General features: G+C 46.1%; 1 protein-coding gene across 1 annotated transcript in view; it reads left to right on the forward strand.

Annotated features, from left to right (window-relative positions):
- The first annotated feature begins 4,333 nt into the window (after positions 1-4,333).
- Positions 4,334-19,192, forward strand: part of LOC148029630 (ABC transporter G family member 35-like) — a 250,697-nt gene continuing 235,838 nt past the window's right edge. The window contains exon 1 of the mRNA XM_087685869.1: positions 4,334-5,241. Coding sequence (XP_087541995.1) covers positions 4,462-5,241 — 780 coding nt within the window. The 5' untranslated portion in view covers positions 4,334-4,461. The remainder of the gene's footprint in view (positions 5,242-19,192) is intronic.

A 19,192-nucleotide genomic window follows, 5' to 3' on the forward strand; every position in this document is an offset into this window, starting at 1 on the left:
GTGTTGAGACCACCAAGGTTGAGTGATTAAGCAAATATCATAAGCCTTAGCAATACTACCTTTAGATATTACCGTGAATGCCCAAGCTTTTGGTCCTATCATTTAGAGCATTATGTGTGTGACTTACACCCCCATACTTACCTTCTTCAAAATAACTATTTACTTTTCACACATGAACATATTCCAACCAATCTATGTGTAAAATGAGTTGAATTGTATTAGAGAAGATATCATGGTATGGTACACACCACTTTCATTATACACTATAAACTAAGGTTGTTTATCACACATATCATGTGCAATTGTGCCAAGGTCATCAATTGAGCAAAAAGTGAAAGCATGAGAACAAGGAAGCAATGATTTGATTGCATGTGATTAGCATAAGATTCTTTCTTAGCCTGGTTTGAATTAAGGTTGTCATTAACATGGAAAAGCATCATGGAGACTTATTTTTTCTTAACAACCTAAGCGAGCACACCAAATTTACCTCTCCAATCAATTCTCTAGTTCTAGCGAATGGCGGGGGCGGGTGCCACGCATCCAACACCCGCCCTCCCCACGAAAAGGGCGCACCGCCTCGACCAACGCACTGCCTCGACCTGCCCTCCTCGACCTCCTGCACCAGCCCTTCGCGCCGGGGCAAGTCTAGGCGCGGAGCGCATAGTTAGTTGTTAAAGAAAGTGCCTTATGAAATTTCATATCAACTTCTCCACTACAAAAGGCCTTTAACATTAGACATTCTTCTCCATCATTAATAGCTATTGCAAGTGATCTATAGATAGGAGATGAATGAGGTTGTCTTAGAAGTCACACACACACATAAACTTTAGTAGAATATTGGTTTACCAATGATGTAATGTACTCTTACCTTGATGTACTAAAAACATTTATAATTGGTCTACATTCAAATATTCACACATCAAAATACCACAATAAAACATGCAAGCATGCACACATATGCACATGTGTGCATTAGAAAATTTTTGGGCACATAGGTATGCTTTGGGCCATATTAATCCCTCTCCCACTAAATACATTTCAAAAAACAAAACTAAGACCCATTGTAGAGGGGTTGTGTGTGTATATGTGCAATCCTTGATAGGTGCCCCTACAACTTTATGCTCACATAAAACCTACACTCTGCATCTAAGGATTTGTATATTAGCTTTACATAATTTAAAAAAATACTAATTACACCTAGAACACATTGTTTCTTTTAGGGAAGTGATTGCACAATAGCATGATTGCTTCCCTTTGCTCCCAATATTACAAAGTGAGCGAGGCATAGCCTCATGACACTTGCAAGCCCCATTGCATACCTAGTGGTCTTGGCTGGCAACATTGGCTAGGCCTTCTAGTTATGCCTATTGTGTTTGCTCAGTTTCCTTGCCAAAGAGCTATTTTGTATTGAGATCTCAATAAGGTAGTCATCTCACCAGCTTTATATGTTGAAGATTTTTCTTAAAAGGATGTTTCATAATGCCAATGTTGAAAATAACACCTGTCTTACATTGAATACATGGACATATGGTTTTTTTAAACACCTTGGCATATAGGGGAGATTCTTTATCACTTACTGATTTCAATATCCAATGTAAAATCAAATGCATCAAATATTAAGTATCTAAAGTAACCACATACATTTAAACAATCACACTTCGCAAATTGAGGACAATTATGTGTTGTAGGGAATGTAGATCAACTTGAATGATGATATAACTACTATAATATTGAAGTTTTCCTTACATGCTAGTTATTGTTGATCACATCTCCATGTGATGGAGATTAGAACTTACAATGAATTTGTTGTATGTTTCAAAGCTTCACAAAAATATTGGTAACCTTGAAAATGACATAAGGTTTTGCTTAAATACAAAACTACTATTAAAGCAACAAATGGTATAAATGATGTTTCTTATTATTCTCGAGCATTCATATGGGCCATGTTTAATACCCTTCACTATCGTGGGAAAATGAATATTTCGCAAACACGAGGATGCTAGGTTTAGCCTTCATTTGTATTTAAAATTAACTTAAAAGCTCAATGTGACTCTAATAGAGTTCCATGTGTTAAGCTTATTAAAAAGGATGAAAAGCTAGGCTATTGTGAAGTTTCTTACTTAATCAAAATAGTAGTACAATGTCACATTGTAATGATTATTGTGATTGTCACTCGGGGGGTTCACTATATGTAAATACTCTATATTATGTGTGTTCAAGGCCTCTTTATATAGCACCCTTTTGTATGTAAAAAAATGCGTAAAAATGGTATCTTACAAATCCATTCTTTTAAACCTACCAAGTGATCTCCCCAAGGATTGCTAGAGGCTCGATGGAGGACTTTTTGAAAAAAAGAATGAAAATGGTGTTTTGCTATGAGAATTATGTTATTTAAAGTCTTATTCATCCAAGGATGCATGATGTCTAGCTCACTTTATCACCACTTAGTATAAAATGGTATCCACTAAAGGCACAAATAGTTGAATCTCTACTTGTCCTACTCTACATTTAATGAACATTTTAAATATACACTTAGTGTTCATGAAAAACATTTTTGAAATCAAATACACAAACCTTCAACCTTGAAGGTTTATAGGCATTTTCTTAGATTTGGGCATCTTACAACAAAATGACCCTACATTGTAAAAATCAAGAATCTTCTCTTGAAAATCCTAATGTTATTTTTCAAATTCAGTAATAGACTAAACCTTGGCTTTTCATGAATACTATACATTTTTTACTTTTCATAAGACACATTTTTTTTTGGTTGACTTCACATGTAGTTTCACAAATAATCTAAAAGCCCTTCCCCTAGTATTAGTAATAAGTCACACTATAGAAGGAAATTTCACTTTTCCCTTGGTATTGAGATTGCACTAGAATACACTATATGACATTTGGGACTATGAAAGCCAAACAAAAATTCAAATGCAAGCTTATAATGTCCATTGGTTAAAGTGAACCTTAAAGAAGAAAACAATAGCAAAAATACCCTCGAATTTATGGTAAAACTTGAAAGAAAGGAACTCCTTGCATGGCTTTGGTGGTGCTCCTATCTTTTTGAATATTGGTGGTGTGACTATCACCTACATCCAAGATCTCTTGGTTTTAAATAGATGGGCACATGTTTTGTTGATCAAACATTAAGTGTTTAGAAAATGGGATGAAATTGTACTAAAAACCTTATTCTATTTGTTTTATGAAAATTTTTGTGTTAAAATCTCCAATGTGTTGCATCTATGGGTTACGTTTTGACCATTGAACAATTAGCACATTTACCATAAGGAGCTTAGAAAATAACTTTTCCTTGACTTGTAACATTAAAGTTAATGACCCTCATCATTCCTAGGTGTTGAAAGGAGCTCTTGGAGCCTTTTACAACATGATTTCAATGGGGCCTCATGGAAATAGTTGAGCATTGGTGGGGTTTTGCAACCTTATGAGTCCAACTCAAGCTTTCTCAAGACTTGAGAACCAAAAGTCATTTCACTTTCAACTTGCATTTCTTTCATGGTTGGAGATTACGATTCGATTATTGAAGATTTCATATGTTTGCATTGAAAACACTTCCATGTGATGGGGGGAGCATGAGAATCGCTTTTTTTTTCTTCAATCCACTAGATGATGGGACAAGGAGTTTGCGGGGCATTGATGCGTAGTCCTTGGTGAAGCTAATGTCAACTTGGGCCTATGAATTTGAAAAAGGTTTCTTGTTCTAACGGGCACATTTTATTGATGTACCAAGGTGTCCCATTAGCAGGAGGCACATGGGTGTTGGGGTATCCCTAGGTTGGAACCCACATGTAGACGAGAGGTATTGCAATTTGCTACCTTAACGACTTGCTTTTCATGCTGTTGGTTGGATATATCAAGAAGATTCTAACAACGAGTGACAAGGAGTTCAAAATTTACTCACTAATGTGCAAACCTTGGACTTAAAGAGTTCGATCGCACGACAAACATTTTGTCTCAACCCCTTTAACATGTCAAAACTTATGGGTAAGGAGAAAAAGCAAGGTGTGAAAGGACCGCTCAAAATATTTTAACCTAAGGTCAAAACCTTTTGGGAGAAAAGTTTGCAGGTGCTCTTTTGAGAAGGGAAAGTTGGAATTGGATCCTTGAGAATCTCCGATGAATCAGACTCTATCTAGCCTATCATCAGTGAAGCTGATCTATTTATTATATAGAGTCTAGACCTAATCTATTATATAGAGTCTAGACCATATGCAAGAGTTGGCAAGACGAAAGATCTAAAAGAGTCAACACATGACGCGGGCTCACACGTCATCTCGCTGTGTGGTGCCCCGCGGGCCGCCAGCCACTTGGCTAAATTTAAAATCGCGTGCAGGGGGTCCCCGACGGTGAGGGGATATGCTGTTTCCACTCTAAGATGGCGGCGATGGCTTAATCTCTCTGTGCAAAGACCCCTTACAGGATCGTGGCTCTCCTGCTAAGCCTGCCATGGCAACAGCTACCTCGAATGAAGTGCCAGAGAAGGCGGAGCAACATGCGCAAGAAGAAGATCGGGAACGAACTGTACTGCCGCAACATGCGCAAGATGATGATCATCGTGGAGCACCTACACTGCCGCAACCTGCAGAGAGACACGCAGCGCTGCTGGAGGACGTAATCTGCCGGGCTTCCTCCGCTAGAAGGTCGCAAGGCTCGTCTATTTCGGATCGTCATCCCGTTTTAGAGGCTGTCAAATTAGAAGAAGCCAGCGATGAACCTTTCCTAAGCTCAACTTTCGACCCCGTGAACCTTCTGGAGGTCGGGGTTCGCGAATGGCGCGATCGAACCTTGAGCCTTCAGTGCCTCAAGAGGAGCCGCAGCGTCGCGCCGGCCATGGCTTCGTCTTCTCAGCTACTGATCCCCAGTCTCTCGTCTGCCTCCGAGGATCAAAGGCAGGACCAAAGGCCGGAGCAGGAGAAGGAATCATCATCCGCAGTACAAGTTCCCCCTTCCGACAATGCAGACTACCTCCTGCAAGACTATTCCACCTACCTCTCCCTCGCCCCGCACCACTCCTTGATCCGCCTCGTTATCCTCTATCACCAAGCTCTCTGCCAGCATGGCTTCGCGGACGAGGCCGCTCGCATCGCCAGCCTCCTCGAAGGCCTTCGTGAGGCCAAAGATGCAGACATCGAAGACGACCTTCAAGGCATGGACCTGCTGCTCAAGGATGGATTGCTGCAGCTTTATCTTCGGATTCAGCCTCACTTGCCTCCTGTTCCTAGCCAGGTGCGCTCTTTTCTGTATGATTAAGTGTGAGACATTTTTTAAAGCATCAATTGCGCAGAACTGATGTGCCCAATACAGTCGGAAAGGCTGACATGCAAAATGCATTTAAATTTCATGGCTCCGATTCTTGTTCTTACTTACATACTGTCTAATCAACGACGTGCTCGAAAACCAAAATGCTTGTATTGTACACTAAACATCACCGGACCTATACGTTTAAATCCTTTTACTAACATTCAAAACAAGACGCTTAAATTGAAAGGCCGGGGCCTGGGATTTTCTGCTAAATTACACTAGTTTTGCGAGCGCTTCCTGAGCGCTTCCTCAACAGACCGTTGTTTGACGCCTTACCAGCTTTATCTTTAAAAGGCGGTCCTGGTCTTCTAATCTGCATTCAAGCAGATTGCATCCAAGTTTGCAGGATGAGACGTGTCTGCAGCAGTACTGAGACTACTCAGGTCACTCTAGTACCCACAACTGTGAAACAAAGTGACAAAGGCCTGTCTTGTCAGTTGTTTCTGGGAAATCATACTAAAACCTTCCACCTAAATGATCTCCAACAAGTGTTTACCCCAGATTTCACAGGTCTTTTCCTCTCCAAAAGTTCACACTTTATTCTTCTCTATGCCATTATATCCTAAGATTGTTCTAAACACTGACATTGATTTTCAGAAAAGATCGTAAATGCAAGGCCTTTTGTCAATAACTAGTTGCTTATTTATTTTCTTTTGAATTTAGATCTGAACATTGATATCCATGAAAAAATATGGTCTTTGTTTAATTTTGAACGAAGGCACTTTTGCTAGGAACAAGACTGATGCGAGAGAGAGAGAGAGAGAGAGAGAGAGAGAGAGAGAGAGAGAGTGGTGTTCGGTGCAAAACTCTCACACAGTAGAGAGAGAGAGAGAGAGAGAGAGAGAGAGAGAGAGAGAGAGAGAGAGAGAGAGAGAGAGAGAGAGAGAGAGAGAGAGTAGAGAGAGAGAGAGATGGCGGGAGAGGATGGAGCTGCCGTGCCATCGCCTAGACCCGCCGACATGGACGTCGTGATTCCCTGTTGACGTCGACTGGTCGCCTCGTAGCCGACGTCGACTGGTCGCCTCGTAGCCGACGTCAACAGACACAGACGTGTCATCTGACACGCGCCGCGTTTTCGACTCCTGCTGCCGGACGACGACCTCAGCCGCCGCGTTCTCGCCTCCTGCTGCCGGACGTCGACCTGCGGGCGCCTACCTGTGGCTGGTTCCACGTCGCTGCGGACGCCCGTACCTGTCCCGCCCGTCGCCCTCGCCTGACGCCCTCGCCTGCAGGTCCCGCCTGACGCCCTTGCCTGCACGTCCCGCCCGTCGCCCTCGCCTGCAGGTTCAGCCGCAGTTCCCGTCAGACGCCCTGTTTCCCAGATCCTGTGAAACCCTAAACCTGACCCTCGTCAGAGAGGCAGCGTCCGGAATCGCGTGACCTCTGCTCTGTACACAGCAAGAGAGAGAGAGAGGGAGAGAGAGTCTCGGTCAGTCCTTCGGTGAGATCAGTTCGTCATACACGATGGCTGGTTTGGATCTGGATTTCCTAGACCAAACGGTGGCAGCACTTGGCCCGGACTCTGATGCTGAGGAACCCGAGGATATGGTTCCGTGCACTGAAGAATTGCCCCCGGGTCCTGACATCCAGCCTGCGGGCAAACGTACCAAGCACACCCCGGAAGAGATAGGCGTTACTCCTGATCGTTCCTATGCGCAGGTTGCTTCGGATCCGGTGGACTCTCAGGAGGTGGACTGGGAGCATCTGTTGGAATTTGCCAACACTCTGCTTGGTGAATATGTTCAACACAACCAGGAAGCCTTCTCTGCCTCTGCTCCAGACGATGTTCTGGAAGCTACCGTCGAGCCAAAAACTGTCCTACGCTCCTTTTCGGTATTTTATGATCGCGCGGTGATACTCTTCTTCACCGGTCGCATTCCGCTGCTTTCCCGTATTCGCCAATGGCTGCAGAGTCTGCTACAAGCGGAATGTGTTGAAGAAATTTTTGTTGGATCCCGGGGCTTTTTCGAGGTCCTCTTGAAAACAGAGACGCACCGTGCTGCTCTTCTGTCTAAACTGCCGTTGTTTTTCGATCGTCGGTTGGTTCATGTGGTTCCATGGCGCCCGATGGCAGATTTCCAGCGCCTCCTGCAACGTGAATGCCCTGTGTGGGTCGAAGTGGAAAATTGTCCGGCTGTTTATTGGCCGCTATTAAAGGATGCTATGGCCGCTGTGGGTACGGTTCTGGTCCCTCCCAGTCTCAGGGCTGTGAATCGCAACCGCTTGTGCATGTTATGGGATACTGCACGGAAACGGCCTGCATGGTTACGCCTCAATTGCTCTGGCATGCATCCGTTACACTTTCGTTTGAAATGGGACAATTTTGCTGGCCATTGCTTTTCCTGTGGACAGTTGGGGCACTTTATGGCTGAATGCCCCGAGCAACAACACATTTCAGATACAGCCCATGTTGCTCCGCCCATGGAAGATATGGTGTGTGATGCTCCGCCGCTGGATCCGACTCACGCGTCCCACGTTCTGGCCAAAGGTAAACAACAGGTTTCGGGTCTGGATTCCCATGCTACTGATTGGGTTGAAGTACGCGCCAAAAAAGGCAACAGGATTGGTGCTGGCATGGAAAGTACTGCGCCTTCTACCTCACACGATTCCATGCGAACATATATGCGCAGGAAGGAAATGATGTCGTCAGAGCGCTCTGCTCCTGCTATGGTTTCTTCAGCTCCCCGCCACCAGCCCGCCAGGAAACTGTATTCGGATCGTCTCAAGGGTCCACCTGCACAGCTGGCTTTTGATAGCAGAGGCAACGTCATTACTCCGTGGGACCGTCGTTACCCACGTTCCAACCCCAAGCAAGCCGATATGCCCTCAACTTCCAAATCTGGTCCTCAGAACTCTTTTGCGGTGTTGGCAGATTTCTTGGATGAGGGAGTTCTGGACATTCTCGCCGACAAAGTCAAATCGAGGCAAGTTGTGCCTCGTACCTGATTGTGTTTTATATACACATGAAAATCGCCACGTGGAATGTGCGAGGAATTTGTTCTCGCCACAAGCAACATGCCATGTGGACTGCATTGTATGAGAATCAGTGGGATGTCCTGTGTGCTGTTGAGCACAAGAGTCACAGTGACGCCGGTAAAGTTGTGGATTGCCATGGCTTTCGTTTGTTCTATGCAGGAACACAGGCTATGCATTATTCGGGTGTGCTCATGATTGTACATGCCAAATATCAGCCGGTTCTTATTAAAAATGATGTTCATGGCCGCTTTTTGGTGGTCGAACTCTTATTCGAAGGGGAAATCCTATGGTTACTTGGCCTCTATGCTCTGAATGATTCGTTATCTCGCCGGGAGCTTTGGCAGACTTTGCAGACCTCCTTGTCACTTGGCAGACGCGGCTTCTTCATGGGGGATTTCAATATGTGTGTTGATTCTTCCCAGTCTACATCGGAGCACTCGGTCATGGATGCGCCGGAAAGTCGTATGTGGCACGACTTGGCTCTTGCTGTTCTTAAGCAAGATCTTTGGTCCTGGCTACACCCGTCTTCTCCAGGCTTTACTTTCCATTCGGCCCAGTATGCCACAACATGGTCGCGGTTGGACCGCATATATATCATGCAGGATGATGATTTTCTGCCTGAGATGCTCGAAATAAAAGTGTTGCAGCAATATGTCTTGTCGGACCACTTCCCTCTGCAATTCAAGTTCCTTGCCCAACCCATTGCCCCCTTCAAGCAATTTCTGGAGAGACTCCCTTTGCGTTTCAACTCCTCCTACTTAAAGCATACAATTTTTCAGGGCTATATGCAGCAAATGCTTGACAGATTCTCCTTGGACTTTTCCTCTCAGGGCACTGCCTCATTTGACAGATTGCTCTCTAATGTGCAGCGGGTTGCTCGGCAATATGGGATCTATCATGCCTCTCTTTGTCGGCGCCGTCGACAGGCAGCGGAGGACCTGCTGCTTTTGGTTCGCTCTCTGCTGATGGACACTCCGGATGATGCATTTCTGCTTGCACTGGCCTTGCGGGTGGCCGATCTTGTTAAAGAATTCCTGTTAAAATCGTATCAGCAGGCCAAATTGCAACATCTAACAGAGACTTTGCAAGATAGTGCATGTCAGACCCACAAGTTCTTTCGAGCCCTCCATGCCTCTCCTGCTCGAGAGAATCTGACCAGACTTGAGGATGCACAAGGCCACCTTATCCTGGATCCACAGACTATTGTGCATATGTGCAGGAATTACTTCCGTGATATTCTCGGTTCCGCTTCTCCTCCTTCTGCCCAAATTACTCAGGCCCGTTCGGTCTTTTATGACCTGGTCCGTGATCAGTTACCCCACGACATGCAAGCTACTCTGGAGTCAGATATTGGTGAAGCAGAGGTTATGGATGTCTTGTTACACTTGCCCAAAGATAAAAGTCCGGGTTGGGATGGTCTCACCAATGAGTTCTTTGAAGCTTTCGCTACCCAACTGGCGAAACCATTGCAGGCTCTGTTTCAGCAGGTGTGGGAAACGGGGATCATGCCTCCCTCATGGAAACAAGGACTTATTAAACTACTTCCAAAAGTTCCTTCGCCATCTAAGTTGACACACTGGCGCCCCATTTCTTTGATGGGTTCCATGTACAAAATTTTTTCCAAAGTAATGGCCAATCGGCTCCATAAGCATCTCCCTGCCCTTGTGCACCCTCTCCAGTACGGTTTCATTAAGGGCCGAAATATTCTACACAATGTTTTGAATGCCCAATTGGCCATTGATTATGCCCGGCATTCTAATCAGGAGGTGGTGTTGATTGAACTGGACCTGGAAAAGGCTTTTGACTATCTGGACTGGTCTTTTGTTGCTGACCTTATGTCTGCTATGGGCTTTGGTGCTCGGATGTCTCGTCTGATTTACACCATTAGTGCTGCGGCGTCTTCGAGAGTCATGCTGAACGGAGGTGTTACTGAGCCATTTGCCCTTGCCCGTTCTGTCAGACAGGGGTGCCCTTTGAGCCCTTTATTCTTTGCCCTTGCGACCCATCCAGTTCTTTCCATGTTATCACATATGGCCGCCTCTTCCCAGTTGGCCGGACTGTCGCTTCCTACAGGGCAACATTTCATTAGCCAATCCCTGGCGGATGATACTTTTATGATTTTGCATGCGGACAAGGATAACCTTCGAAAAGCATTGGATGTTTGGGGTCTCTTTGGCCAGGCGTCAGGCCTTCGTATCAATCCGCTCAAATCAGCCATTCTAAGTTGCACGGAGTCGGACTTGCAGTCCTTGGACTGGCAAGGTCTGGTTGTTCCTCGAGGTTCCATTGTCAGGCATCTTGGATACCCATTGGGGGTTGATGTTCCCCCAAAGCAATTTTTGCAGTGGATTTCTCAGAAGATGATGGCCAAGTTTATGTACTGGAAGTCTCAGGCCTGGCCTTTTCATGTCCGCCTCAAAGTAGCCCAGATAATTATGCTGCCAATGATCACATATTTCTTGCCATTATTGCCCTGGACTCCTACGACTCTGAATGCTCTCACTCAGTCTATTCGCTTCATGCTCTGGAAGAAGGACTCGTTGAAGGCAGGTATTTCCTGGATCTCGTGGTCGCATATGTGCACCCCCAAAAGCATGGGTGGCGGAGCTATTTTAGATGCCCAAACTCACATGCAGGCACTCCGTTGGTCCCTTTTCCGCGCCATGTGTTCGGATGATCATCATCCGTGGGTCGCTATCGCCCGTTCTTTCCTTGAGGGTCATGGGCTTCGGCATGGCAATACCCGACTCCGGAGTTCTTGGTGGCACGTTCTTAATGCGGATTCGCGGTTTTCCAGTTCTTCTTCATCGCTGCTTACTCATTTGGTGTGTTCCTGGAAACACGTCCTTCGAAAGGCTCAGTGGCACCCAACGGAGGATCGCCTGGCTACTAACTCTTTTCAATTGGAATTACTGGCAGTCTCGCGTCTACTTTCGTGGGAAGGTAAACCTGAGCTTAGACCACAATTCAATCGGATGGCACGGTTGGGCTTGTCTTCAGTTGCGGATGCCACCCTCGCCAGTCGCAATGTGCTTATCTCCTTTCGTACTGCTAGGAGGATTTTCCGGATCCCTCGTGGATATAGGCCTTTATGGGAACAGCTCGTGACGGTGCTCCAGAACAGACAACCCTTTCCTGCTCTTGCTTTGGATCATCCCTGGCAGGATTGGGACCTACAAGGCCGGCTGCCTTTGAGCAAAGCTTCTGCTAATCAAGTGTATCATCTCCTGATTAAAGACAATCAATGGCTACTTACTAAAGCGAACGCTTTATGGGGATTGCGTAAATCTCGCTCCTGGTGGAAGGTCACTGTGATGGAGGGCTGGGTCAACAAGACGCCCTTTAAATATAAAGTCTTTCTTTGGAGAGTGATCATTGGGGGTCTTCCGCTTGCTTCGGCTCTTTCCAAGCGACGGATCTCCAATGGCACCTGTTTCTTTTGCACCACTACTATGGAAACCGCTCGCCACCGATTTATTTCCTGCCCCGTCGCTAAGAAGGTCTGGTTATTTTTGTCGGCCGTTTGGCAAGGGGTGGTTGGTATTACACTGCGCCCCTTTGATTGGGTTTTGGGCCAGCCCAAATACCCTTCTCCTGCTCAGCCACACATGAAGCTCATGTATCACTTTCTTCGGTACTGGGGCTGTTGGCATAACTGGACCATTCGGAATGCTTTTCTGTTTGACTCAGCCCATAATGTTCAGCGACATATTGTGAGGCTTAAGGGCCTCTTGTATTGGCAGTTAGCTCTTCTCCATCGTTCTGATTTGCTCTCTACGGAGGACTTCCGTCCTTGGCATATGGCAATCTCCTCCGCATCCTTGCCATGAAATTGTAACTTGTAGTGCTTAGCACCTCGTCGCATGATGACTTGCATTGTCGTCATGTATCTTGTAATCACGTAATCTTGTATTTTTTTTCGCAATTAATACAATTACCTTTTACGAAAAAAAAAAGAGAGAGAGAGAGTATATTAACGTCTCTAAAAGGCCAATGTGGCCTATGAGACCAAAGCAGTACATACAATGATGGTGTGTTTCTCATCTAGAACGAGAAAAAAGATGAAAAACATGCCTATAAGACTGAAAAGGAAATGAAATAGTGTCCCATAAAAGGGAAACATGTCAGTGATCTGAAAGTGAGAGTAGAGAAAGGAAAACTCTCCATCAATGATATGTCTGTTCTCTAGGGAGGTGTATCTCTGCATAGCTGAGGCGTCTTGGCATCTGTCTCCTGTGGCGCTCAATGATGGCTTTAATTTGTCTGTGGTGTGGATGTCTAGGCCTTCATCCGGGTGGACGTGGGCGCCTAGACCGGCTAAGTGCCACTGCTCTATCCAAAGGGACACCTACAGAAGATGAGGTCCAATGATGATGTACTCCTGTAGGCTGTGTGGCAGTAGTAGTGGTATCTGCCATACTCTATCGTGTATCCATGAAAAAGTCAGTGACTGCTCTCTGTCTATGTGAGCCGAGCTGTGGGGGCCTCCTACTCCGTAGAATTGTTGCTTTGCGTCTCTGGAGCTCCAAGAGGAAAAATCCCAAGCATCTCTGATCCTCATACTGCATGATCTGTCTCAGGGGTCCAAAACCCTCTCGAAACAGACAGTGGTATCTACCTCGTATGTCGTAATATACAGTGCATCGGCAGATGTAGTGTTCCTCTGTCTCTGGCTCTCTGTCGCATAGTGGGCATATGCGTTCTTCTGTCTGTATACCCTCCCATCTGCCTGTCTCAATCCTCAGGTGGTGGGATGAGGTGCGGATCTGACCAATAACTGTGCGTAGTCCATGAGGCAGCTGTGTGTCCATGTAATTGGGTCGGGTGATGAAACCATCCTCAGATACCTGGAGGAAGTGGGTCTGGTAGTGTGCCATCCTCGTGCCATGGGGCGAGGGGGGTCGGATCCAGGTCTTCTCCGTATCTAACTTCAGTATGTCTGCTCTGATCACATGGTTTAGCTCTGATCGGCTTAGGTCAAGTGTAGGGCAATCCAGGCTATAGTCAAAGGGGGGTAGTCTGCAGACCATGTAGACGCATCCATGTGCTCATCTGAGCATACCAACAGTGTCTGTCACCGTCTGCTGCTAGTTGTCTAGAAGAGGCCAGGGCTAGCCGTGGGTATCTATCTTGGGGAGCTCCCATAGTCTATGTATGAAAGTCACTGCCTGAACCAAGGCCTCAGCCACCATGGGTGATGCCCCCAACTCAGCTCTGATAATCTCATGTGGGGTCGAGCTCTTCGCTCGTATCATGCGTGAGATCATCATGACCAGTGGTCTTTCCATATGCTCCCATCCATCATAGTATTCCTTCTCTGGTCCATCTTGGTCTCCCAAAGGCTGTCTCCTCGTGTGAAACAGACTCGGACCCCAAATAGCTGCCCCATATAGGAGTGTGGGTGTAACCAAGGTGTCAAAAAGCCACAGTTTGGTGCGCGGCTCATGAAATTGTATGTGAGCACATTGCCTCTCCAATGCCCCTAAGGCTGCATATGCTTTTGCCAAACGAGCCTCTGATGTCTCTCTCCAAGAGAACTGTGGTCCCTTCAATGTGACCCCCAAATAAACATACTGCCTAACCATCTCCACTGGCTCTCCGTCAAAAGTAAATTGGTGCTCAGCTCTTGTCACCCAAGCAGCTGAAGTGTTAAATACCATAACTTTAGTTTTCCCAAGGTTCACCTTAAGATCTCTATCTCTGCAAAAAGCTGATAATGCATCCAAGTGTCTATTTAGTCCCTCAGGTGAGTCAGATATAAGTACAATATCATCGGCATAAAGCAGTAATGGTATCAGCACTCCAGCTAGGCTGGCTCCGGCCCCACCTGTCCTATCCACATATTCTGAAATTTCATCTATATACAGCCCAAAAAGTGTCGGTGAAAGTGGACAGCCTTGTTTCACCCCAATGGTGCTATTGACTGTATCTGAGATGCCCTCAGGTGTTCGTACTCTGCCTGTCACTGTCTCATATAGGGCATAGATACTCCACTGTATCTCTACGGGCACATCAATGTTTTGCATTCTTTTCATGAGTCTAGCACGTGGCACTGTGTCAAAGGCCTTGCGAAAGTCCACAAAACAGCAATAGATCTTTTTCTTGAATGCCTTGCCTTCTTCAATGATTGCCCTCAACGTAAAGATATGGTCTAGAGTAGTATATCCCCTCCTGAAGCCAGCCTGGCCTTTTGACCTCAGGCCATGCATCTCGGCCCATTCACTCAACGCTTGTTCCACGATAGAGCCATATATCTTGGCCAGCATGTGTCCAATCATGATAGTTCGGTAGTTACTAGGTAGCGCGGGGTCTCCACTCTTAAAGAGCGGCACAATAATATGGTCTGACCAACAGGTTGGAAATCCCTCACAAACTGCCCTATTAAAGATGTGAGCCAGCGTTGGTGCCAGAATATCACAGGCATGCGTGAAGTGTTCAGCCACTAAACCCTCATGGTCTTTGGCTCTTCCATTTTTTTCCATATGGCATTCCTCACTTTTTTTTCTGTGAAAAATCTGCAATTTGCTGGTCTTGAGGTTGAGGGGAGTGGCATTGGTGGCTGGCTCTCATGCATCTTTTTCCATGCTCTCTTGCTGTCCTGCCCCAAGAACATGGAATACATTTCTGTTTCTGGTCTGCTCAGGTATTCCTGCTTCTTTTTGCGTACCAACCGTCTGAAGAGTGTTCGAGCATGCTTATGGGTGCATATACCAAGTGCCAGCTCTCGCTGAAAACGTGCTCGTGTCTCTCTGCACTCATCATCATACCAGCCATTCTGTGGAGCATTACCTCGTGGAGGTTTATCTGACGGTGTAGTGTGTGGGAAAGCGTATGCTGCTGAAGTGTGTATTATCTCGGCCAACTGTCCTGTAAACTCATCCAGAGAGGCCTGTGTGTCTAGCTCCCTCAATGCATCTCGCACAGTAATGCTGTATATGTGTGAGGTCGCTTCCACAAAATCATAGCGTGGTAATTTTGGTATATGTGACTGTGCTTCATGTATATGCCCATATTGCATTGTGAAAGCTAGAATAGCATGGTCTGCTACTAATCCAATTGGTCTGTCTGAGATTTCAAAACTTTTTATGTCAGGTAGCAAGTTGGGTGATCCAATCAAATAGTCCAGTGTGCTTGACCCCTTCTTGTTATTCCAACATGTGAAGCCATTAGATCTTGGCCACTGTGGTAGCCCGTTAAGGATGGCCAAACCATGTGCACTTCCCAGTGCCAGTAGGTGTGTTCCATATTCTGTTCTCTCTCTATCTTGGGCTGATCTAACTAATCCCACTTCATCTAATGCAATATCTCTGAACATCTCATCACTAATGTCAAAGAAAGCAGATTGGTTGTTTCCTGTGCGTGCATTAAAGTCTCCTGCTAGTAGAACATCCCCAATTCTCATGTATCCCATTATGTCCTCATATAGTGATGTATACAGGGATGCCTCTTTAGGGGCAAACTTAGAGTATGCAGGGGGAAAATAGCATATGGCAATATACATGTCGCGACTTCTGCTTGTACGTAACCTGATCCACATGTATCTTGCCTCTACATCTCTATGTACCACTTGGACTGTATCTCGGAGCTCTTCTCTAAATAGAATTGCCACACCTCCTGATCCCCTCGTCCCTCCAGGCCGTCTAGGCTGAGGGCGATATACACTTTCCCATCTATATCCATATACATCAGGTAAACGGCTGTCTTTACATTGATGTGTCTCAGAGTACATAGCAATGTCTATACCTTTGAAAGTATCCTCAAAATAACCTACATCTGTCTTAAGGGAGCCATTGCAATTCCACAGTGTGAACTTCAGGGTCTCATAGGCCGCGCACCGTCATGCCGTCCTTTTCTCTGTGATGATGACTCTTCCATCTTTGTATACAGCCCATTTACCTGCTTTTCGTGCCTCTAGAACACGTGGCATATTTTCCCTCCTGTGGGCTAACTGGGCTGGGGTGAGGTCTTCATCTAGGTAGATCTTTTCTCCTTTGAGAGCGATCCTCTTAGAGAGGAAGGCTCTCTTCTTTTCCAGGTCTCCAAACTTCAAGATGAGGACTTTTGTTTTTGTGTCAGCCTTCCCGACTCGCCAAGCCCCAATGATGGGTACATTTGTAGCTCCAATTTTGGTAGCAAGAGCTGTAACATCTTCAATTGGGTAGCGAGAGAGAGAGAGAGAGAGAGAGAGAGAGAGAGAGAGAGAGAGAGAGAGAGAGAGAGGCTTTTGTTGTTTAGTACTTTATAAATATAACATCCATTACGAGAGAGAGAGAGAGAGAGAGAGAGAGAGAGAGAGAGAGAGAGAGAGAGAGAGTATATTAACGTCTCTAAAAGGCCAATGTGGCCTAAGAGACCAAAACAGTACATACAATGATGATGGTGTGTTTCTCATCTAGAACGAGAAGAAAGATGAAGAACATGCCTATAAGACTGAAAAGGAAATGAAATGAAATGAAATAGTGTCCCATAAAGGGAAACATGTCAGTGATCTGAAAGTGAGAGTAGAGAAAGGAAAACTCTCCATCAATGATATGTCTGTTCTCTAGGGAAGTGTATCTCTGCATAGCTAAGGCGTCTTGGCATCTGTCTCCTGTGGCGCTCAATGATGGCTTTAATTTGTCTGTAATGTGGATGTCTAGGCCTTCGTCCGGGTGGACGTGGGCGCCTAGACCGGCTAAGTGCCACTGCTCTATCCAAAGGGACACCTACAGAAGATGAGGTCCAATGATGATGTATTCCTGTAGGCTGTGTGGCAGTAGTAGTGGTATCTGCCATATTCTGTCGTGTATCCATGAAAAAGTCAGTGACTGCTCTCTGTCTATGTGAGCCGAGCTGTGGGGGCCTCCTACTCCGTAGAATTGTTGCTCTGCGCCTCTGGAGCTCCAAGAGGAAAAATCCCAAGCATCTCTGATCCTCATACTGCATGATCCGTCTCAGGGGTCCAAAACCCTCTCGAAACAGACAGTGGTATCTACCTCGTATGTCGTAATATACAGTGCATCGGCAGATGTAGTGTTCCTCTGTCTCTGGCTCTCTGTCGCATAGTGGGCATATGCGTTCTTCTGTCTGTATACCCTCCCATCTGCCTGTCTCAATCCTCAGGTGGTGGGATGAGGTGCGGATCTGACCAATAGCTGTGCGTAGTCCATGAGGCAGCTGTGTGTCCATGTAATTGGGTCGGGTGATGAAACCATCCTCAGATACCTGGAGGAAGTGGGTCTGGTAGTGTGCCATCCTCGTGCCATGGGGCGAGGGGGGTCGGATCCAGGTCTTCTCCGTATCTAACTTCAGTATGTCTGCTCTGATCACATGGTTTAGCTCTGATCGGCTTAGGTCAAGTGTAGGGCAATCCAGGCTATAGTCAAAGGGGGGTAGTCTGTCAATCTGCAGACCATGTAGACGCATCCATGTGCTCATCTGAGCATACCAACAGTGTCTGTCACCATCTGCTGCTAGTTGTCTAGAAGAGGCCAGGGCTAGCCGTGGGTATCTATCTTGGGGGAGCTCCCATAGTCTATGTATGAAAGTCACTGCCTGAACCAAGGCCTCAGCCACCATGGGTGATGCCCCCAATTCAGCTCTGATAATCTCATGTGGGGTCGAGCTCTTCGCTCGTATCATGCGTGAGATCATCATGACCAGTGGTCTTTCCATATGCTCCCATCCATCATAGTATTCCTTCTCTGGTCCATCCTGGTCTCCCAAAGGCTGTCTCCTCGTGTGAAACAGACTCGGACCCCAAATAGCTGCCCCATATAGGAGTGTGGGTGTAACCAAGGTGTCAAAAAGCCACAGTTTGGTGCGCGGCTCATGAAATTGTATGTGAGCACATTGCCTCTCCAATGCCCCTAAGGCTGCATATGCTTTTGCCAAACGAGCCTCTGATGTCTCTCTCCAAGAGAACTGTGGTCCCTTCAATGTGACCCCCAAATAAACATACTGCCTAACCATCTCCACTGGCTCTCCGTCAAAAGTAAACTGGTGCTCAGCTCTTGTCACCCAAGCAGCTGAAGTGTTAAATACCATAACTTTAGTTTTCCCAAGGTTCACCTTAAGATCTCTATCTCTGCAAAAAGCTGATAATGCATCCAAGTGTCTATTTAGTCCCTCAGGTGAGTCAGATATAAGTACAATATCATCGGCATAAAGCAGTAATGGTATCAGCACTCCAGCTAGGCTGGCTCCGGCCCCACCTGTCCTATCCACATATTCTGAAATTTCATCTATATACAGCCCAAAAAGTGTCGGTGAAAGTGGACAGCCTTGTTTCACCCCAATGGTGCTATTGACTGTATCTGAGATGCCCTCAGGTGTTCGTACTCTGCCTGTCACTGTCTCATATAGGGCATAGATACTCCACTGTATCTCTACGGGCACATCAATGTTTTGCATTCTTTTCATGAGTCTAGCACGTGGCACTGTGTCAAAGGCCTTGCGAAAGTCCACAAAACAGCAATAGATCTTTTTCTTGAATGCCTTGCCTTCTTCAATGATTGCCCTCAACGTAAAGATATGGTCTAGAGTAGTATATCCCCTCCTGAAGCCAGCCTGGCCTTTTGACCTCAGGCCATGCATCTCGGCCCATTCACTCAACGCTTGTTCCACGATAGAGCCATATATCTTGGCCAGCATGTGTCCAATCATGATAGTTCGGTAGTTACTAGGTAGCGCGGGGTCTCCACTCTTAAAGAGCGGCACAATAATATGGTCTGACCAACAGGTTGGAAATCCCTCACAAACTGCCCTATTAAAGATGTGAGCCAGCGTTGGTGCCAGAATATCACAGGCATGCGTGAAGTGTTCAGCCACTAAACCCTCATGGTCTTGGGCTCTTCCATTTTTCAGCTTCCATATGGCATTCCTCACTTTTTTTTCTGTGAAAAATCTGCAATTTGCTGGT

This window comes from Lygodium microphyllum, chromosome 10, assembly GCF_053477565.2.
Source record: "Lygodium microphyllum isolate KBCC chromosome 10, Lygodium_microphyllum_v1.1.10, whole genome shotgun sequence".
Classification (NCBI taxonomy): Eukaryota; Viridiplantae; Streptophyta; class Polypodiopsida; order Schizaeales; family Lygodiaceae; genus Lygodium; species Lygodium microphyllum.